The sequence below is a fragment of the Oreochromis niloticus genome, linkage group LG18, assembly GCF_001858045.2.
Source record: "Oreochromis niloticus isolate F11D_XX linkage group LG18, O_niloticus_UMD_NMBU, whole genome shotgun sequence".
Classification (NCBI taxonomy): Eukaryota; Metazoa; Chordata; class Actinopteri; order Cichliformes; family Cichlidae; genus Oreochromis; species Oreochromis niloticus.
The window spans coordinates 32,558,354-32,577,380 of NC_031982.2; the positions used below are offsets into that span (position 1 = coordinate 32,558,354).

General features: G+C 41.4%; 1 protein-coding gene across 1 annotated transcript in view; it reads left to right on the forward strand.

The window, feature by feature from the left end:
- Window positions 1-16,860, forward strand: part of basp1 (brain abundant, membrane attached signal protein 1) — a 51,336-nt gene extending 34,476 nt beyond the window's left edge. The window contains 2 exon segments of the mRNA XM_005457676.4: window positions 12,635-12,996; window positions 12,999-16,860. Of these exon segments, the coding sequence (XP_005457733.2) occupies window positions 12,651-12,996; window positions 12,999-13,297 (645 nt within the window). The 5' untranslated portion in view covers window positions 12,635-12,650 and the 3' untranslated portion in view covers window positions 13,298-16,860.
- The last annotated feature ends 2,167 nt before the right edge of the window (window positions 16,861-19,027 follow it).

Here is a 19,027-nt window from a genome sequence, read left to right on the forward strand (position 1 = left end):
TTAAAGTAGCTGGAACTGGAAAAGAAACCATTGGTGTCACATTTAAACTCACCAAGTAATCCTCATTTCCTTTGGCATCCATCTGTATCTTAGCCTGAAACTCTTTCTTTACACTTCATCAAGCTTTCTTTGCTCTCTAAACCTAACCAGTGACTGAAAGTGAACACCCAACAAACTAATTGATATGGTCATTAAAATGTGAAACTTCCAGACTTCAAATTAAGAATTCTTTGGAATTAAAAAGATGATTGTCGTCTTTTGGCATCTAATATTGTCCCCAAATCTTTCTGGTATGTATTTCTGCTACACCATCAACATCTGGCACCTTGGGATGAGAACGTGTTCTTTACATACTCGATGCGATAAAGCGGCAGCTTCACAAGAGCAATCCGGTCATTCATTCAGCTCTTATGTACTCAACGATGATGTATTAAGAATTGACTTTCTTACACATCGACAGGTTTAAAATGTCCAAGTCTTCAGCTGTAAAAGTAAGCATCAGCAACATATGAAGTTAAACTCCTGCAAACATTTGATGTGGAGAAAATTTACTCCAGAAATATTTGAAATATCATTTTAAATATTTCGGATACATCAGATAAAAGCAAAAGGTGACCTCGCCTGACAAAACATCAGTATTGGATGTCCAGGGATGAGAAGGCCTCGCAGAAACTGGTGAAACTGGAGTAATGATTGGACTCATGTAAGTGAATAAAATTCCAGTCGCATTTAGGTTGGGCAGATGAAGGATTCTCCGTGCTTTCTCTTTATGTTAATGCTGTAGCTTGTCTTTATCTTCAGCAAGTTGTGACAGTTAGACTTAATTTATGTTGTGTCCCAGAGTCCATGCGGGGGGAGCCGGTTCATGCTTTTCACTCAGTTCCTCACTGGGCTGCAGACTGAAGCACGTCCCTGTGGACACCACAGCTCACAGGCTGATCCACCTGAGGCTCATTAGTATTCTCAGCATTTGGTGATAATGCCAGCAAATGAATGAATTTCTCCAGAATGAATTCCAAATAGGAAAGACAGTTATTTGTATTCATTCGGAAATCACTGAAGTCCTGAGTGTGGCTGAGAATGACTCAGGCAGAACTCCTCTGAGGCAGAGCGGTCAGACATAACTGTCTGTGTCTGGCTGCTGAGGTGGTGGGTTTGAGATCATGTAAATATCAAACACGCCTTGGGGTTCAGTGACGAGCCGCTGTCTTTCGTCCTTGGACCTCCTCAAGTCTCTTATCTGTCTGTGAAAACAGAGCAAGTGGCCAAGGCAGCGAAGGCGTCTGACAAATCCAATCAGTCATACTCACCGCAGGGTTGGTGGAACTGACTCTTTTTACAAGTAGCCTCAGTAACCAGGTGCAGTGCTGTGTTCATGTGCCGTTATGCACTCAATAACCTCATAACACCTTCAGGCTAGAGACGATGACAGTACATTTCTGCTTTGTCACCTTAAGTTGTTTTATCTTCCTGCACATTATAAACCAAAAGATTTGTTGTCATTCACTCGCGTTTTGGGCCTATTGGTGTTTTTGATAGCTTGACAGATTTTTCTAAAATATTCCTGTCATACTCTTGCAGCGATATGATTTGTTTTTCTTGTCTATAATCAGCAGCTGTGTCTGAGTCATTTTGGCCGCCTCCTGTGGCAGCACCACAACACTGAGAGCAGTGCGTCTGACAGAGGTGAAAAGTGTAAAAGCAACAACTTTACAAATGATCAAAGTCAGGTCAAAGCAGGTACGAAGGGAAATCAGATGATGATGAGACACAAACAACAAGCTGTGCCTCTCTCACTGCTACAAAAGACGGAGTTTCCACATTATGGGATGCACTGACATAACCTTTGCCAGTTCCAACACCGTGGTTTCAAGTATCTGCTAACAGAGAGTAACACAGTTAGATTAATTAGCTGAATTCCTCTCTTTGAGGACAAGAGTGGGAATCAGTCTTTTATCTGCAACGCAGCAGGATGTCTTTGTAAAGCACATCCAAGAACATAGATTTACTGAAGTGGTATTTATTAGAAAAACAATAAATGACCATTTTTTAAGGTACTTATGTCAAGATTTCATTTGAATCAACTCTCCTGACCAGTTTGTAATTTAGTCAAAAACAAAGAAAAGCTGTAAGACTTAAAGATGTGAAGTATTTACAAAAATGCTGACTCTTTGTTGTGAACTCTCTTACTAGCAACCAGTTCACTGCTGCATGGCAAAGTAAAGAAATATTCAGTTGAATTGAGCAGATCAGTGCCGTCGATCGACATGTCTTTGGATCAGTTTATTTTGCCCTTGTGTTGTGGTGAAGTTTTTATAATAAGTCAAAGTCAAATGTATTTCTATAGCACATTTAAAACAACAACTGTTGACCAAGGTGCTGTACATTTGAGATAATCAAAAGAGATAAAAACATAGGAAGACATATTAACATTTAAGAAAAGAAGCATACAATGAGAAGATTTGATTAAGAAATAAGTCAAATAAAAGAAGCACAGACTCATTCTGGTTTAAAAGCCAAGGAATAAAAGTGGGTTTTCAAACAGGATTTGAAAGTGTCTAATGTTGGGGAGGTCCTGATGGGAAGGAGCAGTTTGTTCCACAGCAAAGGCCCGGTCTCCTCTGTGCTTTAATCTGGACCTCGGGACAGACCTCAGTGATCTTGCAGGAGCGTACCAATTCAAAAAATCAGAAAGGTATGAGGCTAACAAAAAAAATGACAGAATTATTCACGAGTTTTTGGTTAAATGCCACTAAAGCCTTTCATTCAAACCAAACCTTTAATCAAATGACCTGCAGGTTATCAGTCAATGTACAGACAAGCGTTGGGGAAAGAGCGAAGTCCAGAAAAAGGCAAAAGGTCGTTCTCAAGGAGCGGTGACTAGAAACGTTCCAGACAGAGGGGGAAAAAAGGCTGCAAACTTGGCAGTTAATTGAAAGCTTGACTGTGAGGGACACAAGACAATCTGGTAAGTGACAAGGGGAAATGGGGAGAGTATATCTGGGGGGGAGGTTGATTGGATCACCGCTGACAGTTGGTGAATGAAATGGAATGGCAAACTCTGAAAAAGAGCAGAAGTATTAAAAGGTCAGATGCAGTCAAGCACTTGGGTTCCAAAATGAAACAGGAAGTAACTAAACAGAGATTGTGGTTACATCAGCTGTCTTGATTGGTAAATGTATGTATTACAGAGAGCTGTGGGTAATCTGCCGGAGCCGCTGAAACTTTGGTAGCACCTGTTTCATCACTTAACAGAGCCTGAGAGGCTGACCTGGATGTGTCACACAGCATTAAAAAACTTTTCAACGCTTTATAGGAGAAACAAGGCCAGCGGCTTTGCCACGATTCACAGTAAATCAGGATGGAATGACAAAATTATTACAGGTTGGTGCACGCAGAAAGGAAAAGTCTGTATTATAGTTTCTTAGAATGAAATCAAAAAACAGAAACAAGGAAATAATTGTTCTCATAAGACAAGCCTGCAGGCTTTATTTTATTTGCTGCTTCTGATATTTGTTTCCATCAGCAGCAACTGAAGCTGCAGTTTTACTTTTATCTCTCCCGGCCTCCCTTTTTATTTCTACAGAGGAGTAAATCACAAGGGAATGACCAAAAATACAGCTTTTATGGTTGATAGTATAATCGATGCACCAGTTAGGACAGGTTCACTTTTGTAAACTTGATACGATTGAACATTTGATTGATTTAAGCAAATTACACAACAGTTAGTCATGTTTTTTTAGATCTAATGCCTCTTCCAGCCCTCTCTCCCATGGTTGTGTGAGGTTTGTTGGACCAGAGGTCTCTTCCTACTAAAAGGGAGTCTTCCTCCCCACTGCTGCTCCGTGCTTCCTCACAGGGAATGGTCAGATCATTAAGGTTCTCAAATCTTCCCAGTTCAATACAAAGATCTCTGAGACACAGTACAGTATTGTGAACACATTCAGTCAAACATTTTGAGAAGAATAATTTTCATTTGTAGATTCACGAAAAATAACATCTGACTGTTTCCAAGGTCATCAGTTCGAATCCAACTGTTTGGTGCAGAAATGTGCAGGAATGTGACAAGCAGAGAATTTGTGGCGAGTCGCTTCCCTTCCACACAAACTTGCGCCAGCTTTTGCAGACATGGAGGTCATGTGAACGTCTGAGGAGGAGAGGATTTAGCAGAGCAAAATGCCACTTAATCCACAGAGACGGACATAATCGCTTTCAGTTCTGTTTTGTTTTGTCTGCCGTTGCTTTCCTCCGCAGCCAACAAAGCGTCGGGATAGATTTTGTATTCAGTATTAAACGTCTCGGTAAAAAGCGTCTCAAAGCGTCTCGCTGGCTTTCATCTCTGCTGAGTGCGTCCTCTGACTCATAAGCAGCAGCTGAGCACACAGCGGCCCTCTGTGGTCCCACTGCACTGATCAATAACCATTTCCAGCCCAGGAGTTTTCTCAAGCTCTGTCAATTTGAGGATTGATTGTCTAAACAGGACTGAATGTGAGTGTGTGTTTATTCATGCCTGCGCACGTGTGTTTATCATTTGTTTCAATGCACATGTTTGTGTGCGTGTCTCCAGCCCGAGGCCAGAATAAGCAGTGGGCAGTTCGTGTGTACTCTGGGTAATTAAACTGCTCTCCAGAACAAAGTGACGACTTTGTTTAGATCGGCTCCTGCCTCAGTTTAAAACCCAAAATGATCCACTCTCTGCTGACAAAATAAACAGTGGCTCAATTACAGAAGTTACAACAAGCAGTAATTCCTCTTTTAGTCAACTTTAATTGGTTTTTACGTTTATCATTTTAATTTGGAATTATAAGATACATGTCTGTCTTAAATCCGTTTATTACAGAATAAATCACACTTTCACCCAAAGTCACCTGCTACAGCGTATTTCATGTCCAAGACAAGTGAGCATGAGTGTTAACGACAGTATCATCAGCATACAGGTGTATATCTGCTTGAATGTTCTTACACAAGTTTTTTTTTTTAAAGAAATTAAAGCAAAATTGTTTCTATTAGTTAGTTTTATCTCAACTCTAGTTTAACTTTTATTTTCATTTAACCAAAAACTTTTTTATACCTTGTATTAATTTAGTCTTAGTGAGCTAGGATGACCTTCTTGATGACTTGTACTTTACTTTTACTATTTTTACTGTATCTGTAGTTTGGTTCATAGATTTTTTAAACAAAGATGTCACTAAGACTTTCAGTGTGATCTAGGTGTTTGAAATAGAGTTGTTTTATTGTAATACAGTCAGGACTGTAGTTTACAAAGTGAACTTTATGTTGGCTTTATAGTACAAGTTGAGCCCATAAATCCATTATTAAAGTATTTACTGAGGTCACAGAACAAAGGAGACTATTATACACTTATATGATAGTATAACTGTATAGACTTATACAACCACAAGTCCTTGAAACTAGACGTCTTACCCTCTGCTGGCCATTAGAAAGAATGCAGTTTTAAAATACTTGCTCATTGGACATTTAAACACTGCTTTACTCATAAATGAGTGTGCATGGTCGCTTTTGTGAAGGACTATCAAATTGCACTTTTTACTGTCATGCACTTTACGGTGTTGTTGGAGAGTCCAACATGTACCTTGTATGAGAGCTGTTTTCTTTCTATCTATTCTATTAAACTATTAATTGTTTAATGTCTTCATATAGAAAAATATTTCATTAAGCAGTATACCGAAGCGAACTTGACTTGTTTCGTAGAACTTAGAATAAACACATCTTATATTTCATATATATTCTCTATATGTAGCACCTTCAAACATTATTTTTTAATTTTGCCTCAGACACATGAAAATAACCACACAGCTGGAAGCTACAGTAAACTGAAAAGTGTTTACTGTTGGACAAAAATAGCAGTAGCCGCTGGTCCTGCTGTAGCTTTGACACAGGGGACCAGTTCTGATTTCCTCTGATAGTACACGTTGTGCTCGCTTGTGCAAATTCAGTCCATTCAGGCTGAAATAAAAGAGCAGAGCGTGTGGTGGGAGTGAAGGGAGAACATAGTTTTGCAACATCTTTAACTCGAATGTGGAAGTGCTCGTCAAGACCCGGGGTACTGAGCTTTTAAAATAGCCCAGTGCTGTGGGAAAATCGTATCGCCGCAATGTGAAAATTTTGTCTCTTAAAACCCTCGTCATGGACTCCAATCTGTCACTTCAGCTACTTCAATACCTCGACTCAGGCTCCTCTGACTGTGCACTCCCAGCATCCTCCACTCCCTGCTTTTTCTTCCATCTCAGCGCAGAGAACCAGAGCAGAGAGCTTTTTTTTCATTTATTTGTGTCTGTGTGTGTGATTGGGCCAAATTTTCTGCTCCAGTTTTTCTGCCTGTCCGCTCAGCCTCCTGCACTCTGCTGCTGCAGATTGGTGAATCAGTCATTTTAAATCAGCAAGCTGGATGGCAGCGGGAGGCAGTGCTCAGGCCTGTGTTATGAATTATAGCGTTACATTCGTGTAAAATTTATTCATGAACACACATGGCAGATACTTAACCCTAACCACCCATTTATCAAACTGTTGTTGGATGTTTGTTGGACCAGTGACAAATTATAGTAAAAAGCTGAACCCTTGACCCCCTACAGAAGGTTTCTATTGGCACAAAAAAAGTAGCATGGGCGGGAATAAAAGTCTGACTGAACGAGCAGTAACAGCAGTCCGGCACAATCAGATAGCTGCAGCAGGTTGTTGCATACTCGTAGATCTGTTCAGTCTGATGGCACAGAACTGTTTTAAAATGGAGGTCAGTGTGACATAGGACGAGAAGCTGCTGTTATTGTCCTCAGGAGAGGATGCTATCCCTGTCAGTGAGTCCTGTGAAACCAAAACTGTGTCCTCAGTGTCAGTTTCACTGGAAAAACAGCTTTGTCAAGTGATGCAATCACTACAATGTATTTTTCTCCTTAGAGTCAGTTTCTTTTTTTTCTTTTTTTGTATCATCTGATTAGCTTCAGTGTACATAAAATTTTAAAAAACAGAATCAAATATTCTGTAGAGGGCCAGAACTGCAAATAAACTGCAAAGGAGAAAAATGAAATAATACACAAATTAATAAATAAGACATTTAATGAATCACAAAGCAAAAATGTACTAATGTAAAACATAAATTGTCAGAATTCTTTGAACTTTTAATGAAATGTAAGAGATAAAAATGAGAAGAAATACATGGAAACAAGTTCATAACATGAGTGGAATTAGTGGTATGTATTTAACGGGGACTATAGATTTATTTTTGTACTTTTTTTTTGTACCTTGGCAATTTTGGTCCTCCATCCTGCACAAAAAAGTTCATTTTCTTCACTTTCATAAAGGTTAAAAACACCAAACTGCCATTAGTGCTCCTGCAGTTCTTCCTGTTTTCTGCTGTCAAGCTGATTTCCCAGCAGAGTGAGAGTGTCCGAGCAGGACGGGGCGTCGGACAGTGACAGCTTTAACCTTTAACGTGTCATCTTGGATGGCAGGAACACAGAACCTGCCAGGCCGGCAGGTTCACTGCTGCTCTCAGGGAGGGGATTCACGGAGACCCTGGGACCTCCTGGAGACCGCCATCTGCCGGACCGGAGGGACAAAAGAGGGACTTCAGATATTTAGTAGATAGGAATACAGTATCTCTTCAGAACTGCCACATTTTATACGTGTCTGATCCAGGTGGCATTATGTGGAGACTGTAGCTGAAGCAGAAGGCGGCAAAGATGTGGAGAAGAGTGGAGGCTGGAGCGATGATGCAGAGAAAAAGTGGAGCAGAGCTGAGCAGTGGTGTCGATGTGTGGGCGTGACAGATGACTCGCCAGAGATGGTGAGAGCTGGAGAAGCTCAGCCATCTGCTCCTTCAGGGACTTTTGCTCATCCTAAACCTCTCTGCCACCTTTTTGACTCGCCAGACACGGACATGATCGTCACTTAATAATGTTTAAATGCTTTATCGCCGTGCGCCGCCGCTGTAATCAGTCGTGGGTTTTGTTAACTCTGCAGCTCGAGAGGCTGAGGGATTGGAGAGTGTGTAGCTGAGGGAGGCAACTGCTGAACACAGTGGGGGAAAATAGGAGAAGAAACGCGCAGGTGTGTTAATCTTGGGAGTGTGCAGTCTCAGGAAGAATAAATGGACCTTAGAAAGATGCATCGACGTTCGCTGAGGTCTCTACAGGCTGCTTTTTAAACATGCTGAATCCAGGTCTTTTATGGGATTTCAATAGTGTCTTTAATTTTACTTTAGCTGAGCTTGAAAGCCTTTTTTGCTGTTTGTCAGCATCTTCTGGAAACAAATGTAGAGTTGTGGCGAAGACTGAACAATTCCAGTAATTTTAGAGTAAAATTACACTCTTCCCTTTCCCCTCACCCAACCATCTGCGGCATATGGCCGCCCCCTGCGTGAGGCTTCTTCCTGTTAAAAAGGAGTTTTTAACTCCCCGCTCTTTCTCATAAAGGATCATCAGATTTTGCTGGGATGACTCTTGTTGGGCAAAGATAAAAGAATCCAATGATGGCAATTGTTGAGCGACTGTAGGAGTCCCAGATGTAGTGAGTACCCTCCACTTCACAGTCCCTGTCACGTTTTTAGTTTGTCGCAAAGGTTAAAGTTTCACCTATTAAACACATTTTCAGTTAAGCCCGTGAAGTCTCTCTCGTCTCGAAACACAGTTATGAAATTTGGAAATGCAGATCAACCCTGGTCAGAGCACAAGAAGCGATTTCACAGTGATGAGATCAGGGATTTCCACAGTTAGAAGATTAGCTTCTTACAACCGTAACAATGAAAGTGTGTCTAAGTGGATTGAGACAGTTGATTCCAAATCCATGCAGAGTGTGAAATAAAAGGTCAAGGAATGAGCGTAAAGATGAACTGATAAAAATAACAAAGGATTCTTTTTATGTGTGGCTTGGAAGTTTGTCCAGTGTTTTTTGGACCTTTGCTCTCTGCCTTCTAGTTGCTCCTTTTTAATTTCTTTCAAGCCACTAAGATAAAGTGGCCACCTTTCCTGACGTTATTGTCCACAAAGCCATGTTGGAAGGTCATAACAGACCATTCACACTTGCTTTTGTGCTTCTGTGACTGCAGTGTGCAGGTTAAATTAAGTCTTTTGTCAGCTGGGGGCCTTTTCTCCAGGTTGTCTCAGCCCTGCCCCAGCTCTTCAAACACTAGCACCACACGCCCAGCAGTGAGAAAGCGTGCCTTTCGTGTGAATAGCCATTGTCTGCCCGATGATCATGAGTCATTGTACTGGCAGCGCAAGCCGGGAGTCAAATGATGTGATGCGGCAGAGAGACTTGCATTGTGGGTCGTATAAAGCTGCGGCAGGAACGGCGGCCCTGGCAGATGCCAACTGTTGGACGCCTGCAGGAGCATTGCGTGAATAGTGGAGTAATTCAGTCAGTGGCGACGAGGCGATTAGCATTTTGAGTGGATTCACCGTCAGCTCAGCCCCATTCGCAGGGCAAAGTTGTGAGTAGCCGACAGAATCTCTCAGTGGTCGCGTTTGTTTGGGAGGAAAAGGTCACGTCTGCGTTCGGAGCCATTTTGACAGATTTCACACTTTTACAAGTGGCAGCACAAAGAGGACGCCTTGGTGTTAACCACATAACTGAGGAATAATAAAAAGGTCTTGTGAAGTCGATCCGTCAACATGGCCCCATGTGAGACATTCAGTCACAGAGGGCAGTTTTTTCATATTTAAAAAGAAAAGAATTATTTGTTTTTTTATTGCTCAACCAATTCAAAAACATTCTGCTGGAGGTAAAACTCAAAAGGCAACGCAAACGTCTGCACATGCAACGTAGCATAGCCTCTTGATGTATGTTTCTAAGATGGTGATCTTTACCCCTTACCTTGTTGGTAAGGCAGCTGAATTGCATATTTCACATACACTGATGAATTCAAACTGCTTTAAGAAGAATAGCTTAATAAAATTACGACTTTCTTTCTCTCCGTTTTAATCGTCGGCGTAGAGGGATCTTATCCGAAACGGTTCCATCTTTGATCCTTTGCTCCTAATAAGCTTGATTCATTGTGGCATTGAAGTCCTCTCCCCTATGAAGCAGGCAGATGGTGACACTCCTGAAAAAAATCTTCAACTGAAAGACTGAGCCAGGAATCTGCAGGTGTGTGTGTGTCTGTGGGGGTGGGAGTGTGTACTGAGCCTGCACACACACACATTTCTCTGCCTGCTTAGTGACTGGTGATTTACAGTGCTCCAAAACACCCTTTTTTATAGATTCCCTGTGTGCTTCACATCATGGTTGAGTATTTCAAGGAAATATTCTATCCTGATGACAGAATTTCATGCAGTACAATTTGAGATTTCATCTATTCATGAATAACTTGAATGTAGAAATGCTGGGTTTGAAAACGTTCATCAGCCAGTTTTGGCCACATTTTCAGATTAATCCACTGTTGGGACGAAATATATGACAGAAAATAAGGAAAGAAATGCTCTACCAGCTGTTATTATTATTCTATTATCATTAATTTTCATGAGATACGTGATCAAGGACAGATAACCCATTTCATACAATATCAACCAATATTGCATTCGCATTAGGACTTGTTATCGGTGCCAAAAAGTGCTGCACCAGTAGTTGGTGACCTTCTTCTGAGGTTGTTATCATTTGATTCATATGCAGGCGCTGTAATATGAGGCAGCGTTTATAGTTTTCTCAAGGCACATCTGTTGGCTCTAACTTGTGTCACATCAGGTTTGACATCCAGTATCTGCATCGGGTTTTGGGTTGGTTGGGTTTAGGAAAAGATGACAGCTTCTTCTCCAGGTGTTGAGGATGTTTCAAAGCTATATTTTCAAGAATCTTTTTTTTTATTATTACATCCTACAAAGAGTTAACTTTTAGCTGATCACTTATTTCCAAAGTCAGCACAGGGGACAGATCAACTTGTCTGATTTGGCACTGGCTGCCCTTCCCGACACAACCTTTCCATTAATCTGGTCTTTGGATCAGCACCAGGAGTACACTGTCTCGTGACCCCCTGAGGCTGGGTTTGTGTCTCTCCCTGGTCTTAAATCAGGGATCTGCCATGAGTAAGGCGCATGCATTAATCACTACAACATGGAGCCACTAGGATGATAACATCTTACTCAGGCGACTAGAAGGTTGAGGAGTGTGCCTACTGGTGATATGAGACTAATGAACTGATTGGTCATTCTAAAGACTGAAAACATTTCAGTCAGGTGGGAAACATACTGCAGGACTTGTATGGCTAGTTCGTGTTAATCAGAATTACATCGCTTTATCACTACCCGTAGGATACTAATCTCTGCACTGAGAAGATTTAACCCCAGAAATCCCATTCTGCACACTAAAACAGCAACTATTATTTTACACAGTTGGACACAGATCTGTTTTATATCTACTTCTCTGCAAAAATAGTCTTTCCCATCAACCAAGATAAGAATTTAATTAGCCGTGTTCGGCGGCCATTTCAGGAACTTAAGAGACGATTTGATTGGAGTGTTGTTTCAGTAACTTATTCGAATTTCCTTTTACTGCTGGGATCTGAGCTTTGAAAGCTCTTTTGTGCACTTATAATTAGATGTTCCTGATCTGAAAGGTGAGAAACGAGATGTGCCTACTCTCTGTTGTCCAGGATGATGGAATATATGAGCGAGGTCTCTTTTGTGGACTTGTAGTGTAAAGGCTTCAGCATTTTTCTTACAGTGAACATCAATAATTCCGATGACTATTACGTCTTCTCGTTTTTTCTCTGTTGTAATATGTGGGAAATGAAAATATCATGCTGTGCTTCTCTCTGGGGGGCATGTGGGTCATGCTGAAAGAATGCATTAAAAATGTAATTTGAGAGATGGTTTTCCAGAAATGCATGGGTTCTGCATACACATTACACCGTCCAGATTTTGCACAGATGGTGCAACAAATCTCTTTATTTTTAAAACAGGGGTAAAATAAAAAAACAGCCTTTCAGTGGCCAATAGGTTATGAAGATTAGCTCATAACCTCCACCAGGTTCTGGCAAACCTCTTGGGGCTCGGGTTAGATTGCATTTTAGCCACATGCCAAACAAACATAGTTTCAGAAAATTTAAATATTTGAATTTTTCAATGCTAAAAGTAAAAACTCCAATTAAAAAGTAAATGTGAATCTAACCCAAACTTCCGGTCTTTGCCTGGTCAATCAATGCATCTGCACACCTCATATTTCCCTTCCAGGTCTTTGATTATATGCCTTCCCACACTACAGGGTTAGGGTTAGGGTTCCTACCCATTTCTCACACCTCTTAATAATATATGCAGCCTAAGCCTCAGATCCATGCTTCTTCCATTTGCAGTTCTGTGGTCTCTGTTAGTGCACAAACATTGAGCTAAGACTAGCCTGAATAAAACTTGGTTTGCATGATTTTGGATTTCTGGGAAATGTGACTCGTTGCACCTCCTCGTGTTTTAAAATGGTATTACATGAGAGTGCAGCCCAGCCTAGTTTTAACTTAAGGCAATATCTCTCCAACACAACACACAGACGTCTCAGACAGAATGTCATAGTGGTTGTTTGACATGCTGTTAATCCATTTTGCTATACCTTTAATGCATTTTCATCCGAATGCATTTTCTTTGATATAATATCTACTTTCACTAAAAGTCTTATTTTTTTCCTTCTCTTTCAGAGGTCAGTGATACAAAATGGGAGGCAAGCTCAGCAAAAAGAAGAAGGGGTACAGTGTAAACGACGACAAGGCTAAAGACAAGGATGCCAAAGCAGAGGGGGCCTCAGCAGAGGAGAGCGAAGCGCCGAAAGACAACAAGGACGGGGCTCCAGCTGCCGGCGATGCTAAGGAGGTAGCTAATGACACGGCAGCCAAGGAGGCGCCAGCAGCTGATGCCGCGGCACCCAAAGAGGAGGAAAAGAACGCAGCTCCTGCCTCAAAGGAGGCAGAGAAACCTGCCGCCAACGCTGAGCCCAAAACAGAGGCGCCCAAGAGCGCAGAGCCCGCCAAGGCCGAGGAGAAACCAGCTGCCCCGCCCCGGCCAAAGAATCGGCCCCGGCCGCGAAGGAAGCCGAGGCTAAGGCCGCAGCACCCGCCCCTGCAGCTGAGAGCAAAGATGAGGCCGACGCCAAAAAGACTGAGGCCCCTGCGGCACCAGCAGCCAAAGCCGAAGCGGCCCCTGCTGCCTCCCCTGACCCCAAGCCTACAGAGGCAGCGGCACCTCCCGCCCCGGCAAAGGAGGCCACCCCTGCTCCTAGTTCAACACCAGCCGCCGAACCTCCCAAGGAGGCAAACGCCACAGAGGCACCAAGCAAGGATCAAACCGTAGCAGTTCAAGATTAATGGACAGCCACTTTTCGAAATGAAGAAATAAATTACCTAACTCAACAACGATGAAGATTAAAAAGAAAGAAAGAAATTTACTAGTCCACCCATATTATGATAATAACAATAATAATAATAATTGTAATGATGAAGATTTGTTGATTGAGGAGGACTGAAGCAACCACCTGGAGAAGTTTCCCACCGCTGCAGATGATTATTGCTATTATTATTGTTATGTTTTATTCTATTTTTTTTCTGCTGTAGTATTTGAACTTTGATACGAGTGTATGTCGGCCATACGCCTCGCCATTTATCCGCCATCCCTCTCGCTCATACAGTCCCACAAGGTTTGGCCTGATTCCCACGTCAGGCCACAGAAGGCTCCTGCATTCGATCTGTGGACGTCTAAATTTTGGGGTTCTGATGGAGGGAAGGGGAGAGGTTAAGAAAACACCTTACCAGCTGGACTCGAGTCGAATCTGTCCCCTCTTCAGCTCTCCCTCTTCCTCTCATCCTCCTCGTCAGAATATTGTGATTTTGGCTCTGACCTGGTACCTCCAGCTTTTCAGTGCTGTGGAGTCGTGGTTGTGGTCGTGCGTGATTGTGTGTGGTATTGTCGGGTTGTGTTGCTTCCTATTTTTCTCTCTAAAAAGATCCCACTTTCTTTGAAGAGCTTTTACTTGGAGATTCATTGCGAGGACTGGGAATTTTCAGGCTTTCTAAGGCATTTCGCAAGGTTGGTAAAGGTGGGCTTTGCAGAGAAAAAAGAACATTAGACATTAAACAGTTGTAGGATTTTTCAGATAAACTTCTACATTTTGTACTGAAACCCTTAGCTATATTGTTAGTAAACTAAGTGGGTTTTTTAACATTTGTATTGCTTAGATAATCTGCAAAGCCTCGCTGAAAAGATCTCTAAAATGTTCTTAGAAAGTTCAATGCAAGCCTCTCATCCTCGAGCAAAATCTGAAGACCAATTAGAGTAAAAATTAAAGTATACGTTTTTTTTGTTTGTTTGAAAAGACATATCTTCTGCTGACCTGGGTGAAGTAGACAGTACGGTCACATCTTAGAGGTTGTTTGAACTTGCTTAAAATACCAAGAAGGTGATGTTTGCGCCTTCATGGGGAGAGCTCAGTTAGTGAATGCTCAGCTGTGCCTTTGAGTGCCAGACGAGTCTATTTAGGTTACATGCATCCTGTGATTGTCTGGAAGACAAATCATTTCCTTAGCGAAAGTAAAAGGGCGTAAAACTGACTGCAAGACACACTTTCGATTCAAGTATTAGCAGGACAATACGTTTCTGAAAGGAAAAAGTCAACAGTGGATTCTTTTACTTTGAAATGAAATTGTTACATGCTCACATACAATCTCCCGACACGGAAATTTCCTTTGTCAGTAAACCAAATTACGTTAAAAAGACACTATCCAACTAGTAGATCTGTTTCATATTTAATATTCAAGTTTAGTGGACCTACCAGAGGAAACCTTACAGCACTAAAGCAGTCTGCCCTGTTGAGCAAACCTCACCCTTTTGGTATCAAAGCAGTGAAAAGGCCTTAAGCGAGAGCGCTCGCAGATGCTGTTTGACCCAGGTCTGATTTACTGGGTTTTGAATCAGTGTAGCTTTCCACCACTAACAGTCTGATACCACTGAAGAACAGGCAGGAGGCAGGATTTTAGCAAACGATCAGAGCCATCAGCAACCAATTCAGTGTAATATGGTCCATGTTTCTAAGGCTGGATGGAAAGGCCTTGCACATGGAAGGGAGCCTCTGATTTAGTCATTATCGCCATTCGTGCATTTTCCTTTACTGTTTGGAAATATAGGTTACATGTATGTACATCTGTGCAGTGGTGGAAGGAAAAGTACTAAAGTACATCTTTGATACATTAAAAACTAGCAATATTGATAGATGTCTCCACCCAAATTTATTTTTACTGTAAACACCAAGCACACTTTTGAAAACACCCAGCTTCCACCGCTTGAGGAACTTTTTTTAAAAGCCAAAACACTTTGGTGTAAAACCGTAAACAGTGTGAGACTTTGACCGACGTGAAAGAATCATGACGAAATCTTTGGTCATGGCAGTGGAGTCCTGCAAACAAAAAAAGCTTGGGACAAAACATGCACAACAAAACTTTAGGATTCCAGCAAAGGAGAGACTTAGGTTGAGTTGCAGATGGACGAGGGGAGGACGATGTAGCATAGAAGAAAGTAGAAGAGAAATAAATGGCACGTGATCCAGTGGGTATACCAACAACAGTATCTTGCATCAAACATGACGTCTTACCCAAGTGTATTAGATCCACATTGCACGGTGTGGCTCAAATTGCGTGTATGGAGACCTTTAAGGGTTTTTAGTGGGAGTAATCTTGCACAGAGATGGATGCTCAGAAAGCAGCAGTTGTGCTATTGACTCCATTTTTGGTTTTTCAGTCGTGTTCATCATTTGTGTCAGTAGGATGTGGCGGTTGTTCGGCATGGTGTTAGCCCCACCCATCCTCTGCTACTACTGGATTACTTGGTAAAAAAGTTAAGGTGACATTGCAGCGTTTTACAGTGCTGAGCATCCTTAAACTCTCAGCAACCAGCAAAAACCAGCCCATTCAGATTCACACATGTGCACCAGGTTTACGGTGATACTGAGACAGTTCTGACTTGTCACATATGGACGGTCAAGGACCCCATAGCATCACATTTAAGCGAACTGGTTACGTGTAATCCAAATCTCCGTCTTGTACTAAACCTGCGTGCATGTGCGTCATGCTGCTTGTGTCTTTAGCACAGTGCAGTTATGCAGCACTCTCAGTGCAAACAAGTGAAAATAGAATACACTGGCCCAGGAAAAACAAAGGAGGGATTTTTATCATTTATAGTACAGTAGAAACATTTTGATGATTATCATACGAGATGAAAAAAGGAAGAAATGACATTGAAGGAAAACCAGCAGGACAGATGGAAGGAAGGACGTGAAGGACAAGAAAGCTCCGATTTTAGATTGAACTTTATGATGAATACAGTGAAGGAAGTATTACGACTTTATCGAGCTAAATGCTTTTGCACAAAACAGTCAAGTAAGGTACCAGCAACCCAAAACTGTGCTTGGCTTATTCAAACCAACATTCGTCTTTCCACCTTTGCATGTATGTAAGTATATGTATATATATTTAGTCATCTCAGCCATCCATCTGCCAACTTTTCAGTTCCATCCATGTGACGTTCAGCGTTTTCCTCCCAGCACTCGTCAAACCGTAGCAGAAACAAACACTCGAGGAGCGCCGCGTGTCACTTGGCTCAGTTTTTTCTTCCTCTCTTGACTCAGTAACTTGCATGTCCGTGGTTGGGTGAACCTGTAGTCCTGTCTTTTTGGTCAAGTGGAAAAAAAATAATAATAATTTTTCAGTCTGCATCCATGGCAACTACAGTTGATATTTTCATCCCATGTTTCACCACTGCTACTTCCACACCACACGTTCAGACAAACAAACAAAAAGATGATATGGAAATTGATGCATTCAAAATTATATGTACTTGTATAAATGGTGCAACAGTAATAAAATGTACGAAATTGACTTGAGGATTCTGTGCAAGACAATTTTTTTCAAATGCACTCCAGACACATCAGAGTCACACCTGCCAATGAGGCTGATACGTTATTGTTACATCGTAGCATTTGAACAAACAGGTTAATGCAGTAGTTAAGACTATTGTAGAAGACGTTAAAAAGGGAGAGTAAATTGGTGAATGTGATAAAACAAGGTGAGTTAAGCCATATTTCATTGTTCGACTGACATTAGAGTATCTTAATGATGCTTCTAAACTTATCTCAAGCCATCCTCAAGCAAGCATAGATAGTAAGTAACACTGATTCTACATCTTTAGTTTTTATAGGTGGGAAACTACAGCAGGTTCCTCTGTGATGCAATCAGTTTAGTCTGAAGACTTTATATGCATCAAACATACATTCACTAGAACGTCTGAAGCCTTCAGAATGATTTCATACAGCTCCGATACAGCTTCATACAGATTTCATCAGTGTAAAGATGTTTAACTACACATTTCTTTTCTGACATGTCTCAGTATAGGAAAAAGAAGGCTGAGTTCAACAACATGTCTATATGACAAAGAAACCCTGTTGTAGTAAAGGTAAAAGCAGTGACTCATTGGGCCTAAACTGTAAGAAATAAATGTGTAAAATTACAGAAAATTCTGATAGCTGATTGGCCAGACGAGCCTGTAATTATAAAGTGGAATGTTTGTTAATTTACAGAAAATTTTCTATTTTTATTATTGATTTTATTGTGGACATAAAAAATTGACATTTCCATAGCCCATAGTGAAAAAAGCAGGACCGTCTCTGTCATTTAATTGTTTATTACTTTATCGTAGTATGAATGGCTGCGGGTGAGGTATCCTCCTTCAGCTGTCCTTTGTGCTGGATTGGAATCTTCGCCTGGCCAATTGTGGTCCCTGGTCTTATGTTTGATACCCCTGTGCTAAAGTACTCACTAAAAGCTTTGTAGAGGTGTCCCTGCCTATAAATCAGTCCATATTAAGTCAGGTTAATGACTCCTGCGCTTAAGCCACATGTTGATTACAACAACCGTCACAGAACCTTACAGGAAGCATTAGAGAGATGCACAAAGGTAGAAAAGGCCACACATGTTTAAATACACAAATGATCCAAAGCAGCGAATAAGAAACTGTCTTCAAATGGAGAGAAATGGACAAATGGAGACTGTTGCTACTCTACATAGCAAAAAGCATCTGCAAAGGTCACACCGAGAACTCAGCATGCAACACTGAGAAAAGCCTCAGAGCAGGAAAACACTAAAATCTGATGGTCATTTTTTTATTTTTACGATTAGTTATATTGTTATATATAAGCACTTATGTTAGACATCGGTATCAAAGGTTGCCAAAGAGAAGCTCACATGTTCTTCACAAGTTCTTCTGTTCGCCTCTTGCCTCTATCACCTTTTCCCATTGCAGGCAAATCTGAGCAAAGGCTCTCACTGTATGCGCAGCTTCCCAAGTGTTATACAGTACGAGAACAGAATTATTTTAAGGAAGTGTGAAATTTGGGTTTGATCAGTGATGGATGCACCATCCTCTGAAGGCTGTTATGAAACAGGCTGTTTACTACAGTACAGGCAGGAAGTCAAATATAATAAAAGTCTATAAAAAGACAAAATATTACTCATGAAACGAGTTTTCATTTCAAGATGTCAGTTTAAGTGCTGAAACCCCGTTAACTGATATTTTATGACCAACAGGTGAGTAAGAGGAAAATGAAGCTAGAGCAACGATTGCAGTGAAAGCAGCTAATGAAGCAGCTTTTGTGGCCTGGAGGGCAAAACTGACCAGGTGAACCATGTAAGCTGTTGACTGTGTGAAACAGTGAAGCAGTCCCATTCTGAATGCTTTGTTTTGGCCTTTAGACAGAAAGAATAGAAGTCAGATCTCTCATTTCACTGTTTCTCACAACGAAAGCACAACGCTGGATTTGTAAACAGAGTGAACACGCTCATCATGCAAGCTCTAAAAAAGGTTTTACGGTCCCTTTGTTGCACCTCACAATGCGAGGCACATTCGATCTGAAAACAAGGAGCAACATTATGGTGCGCCTTTCAGGAAATGTAAACCAGCAGTGACGTGTGTTCTAAAAAGCTGCTACGGGGACGTAACAGCTGGTTTTGTTGAGGCTGAATGCAGCCCAAAGCAATTTTCAGTGTCACTAATGC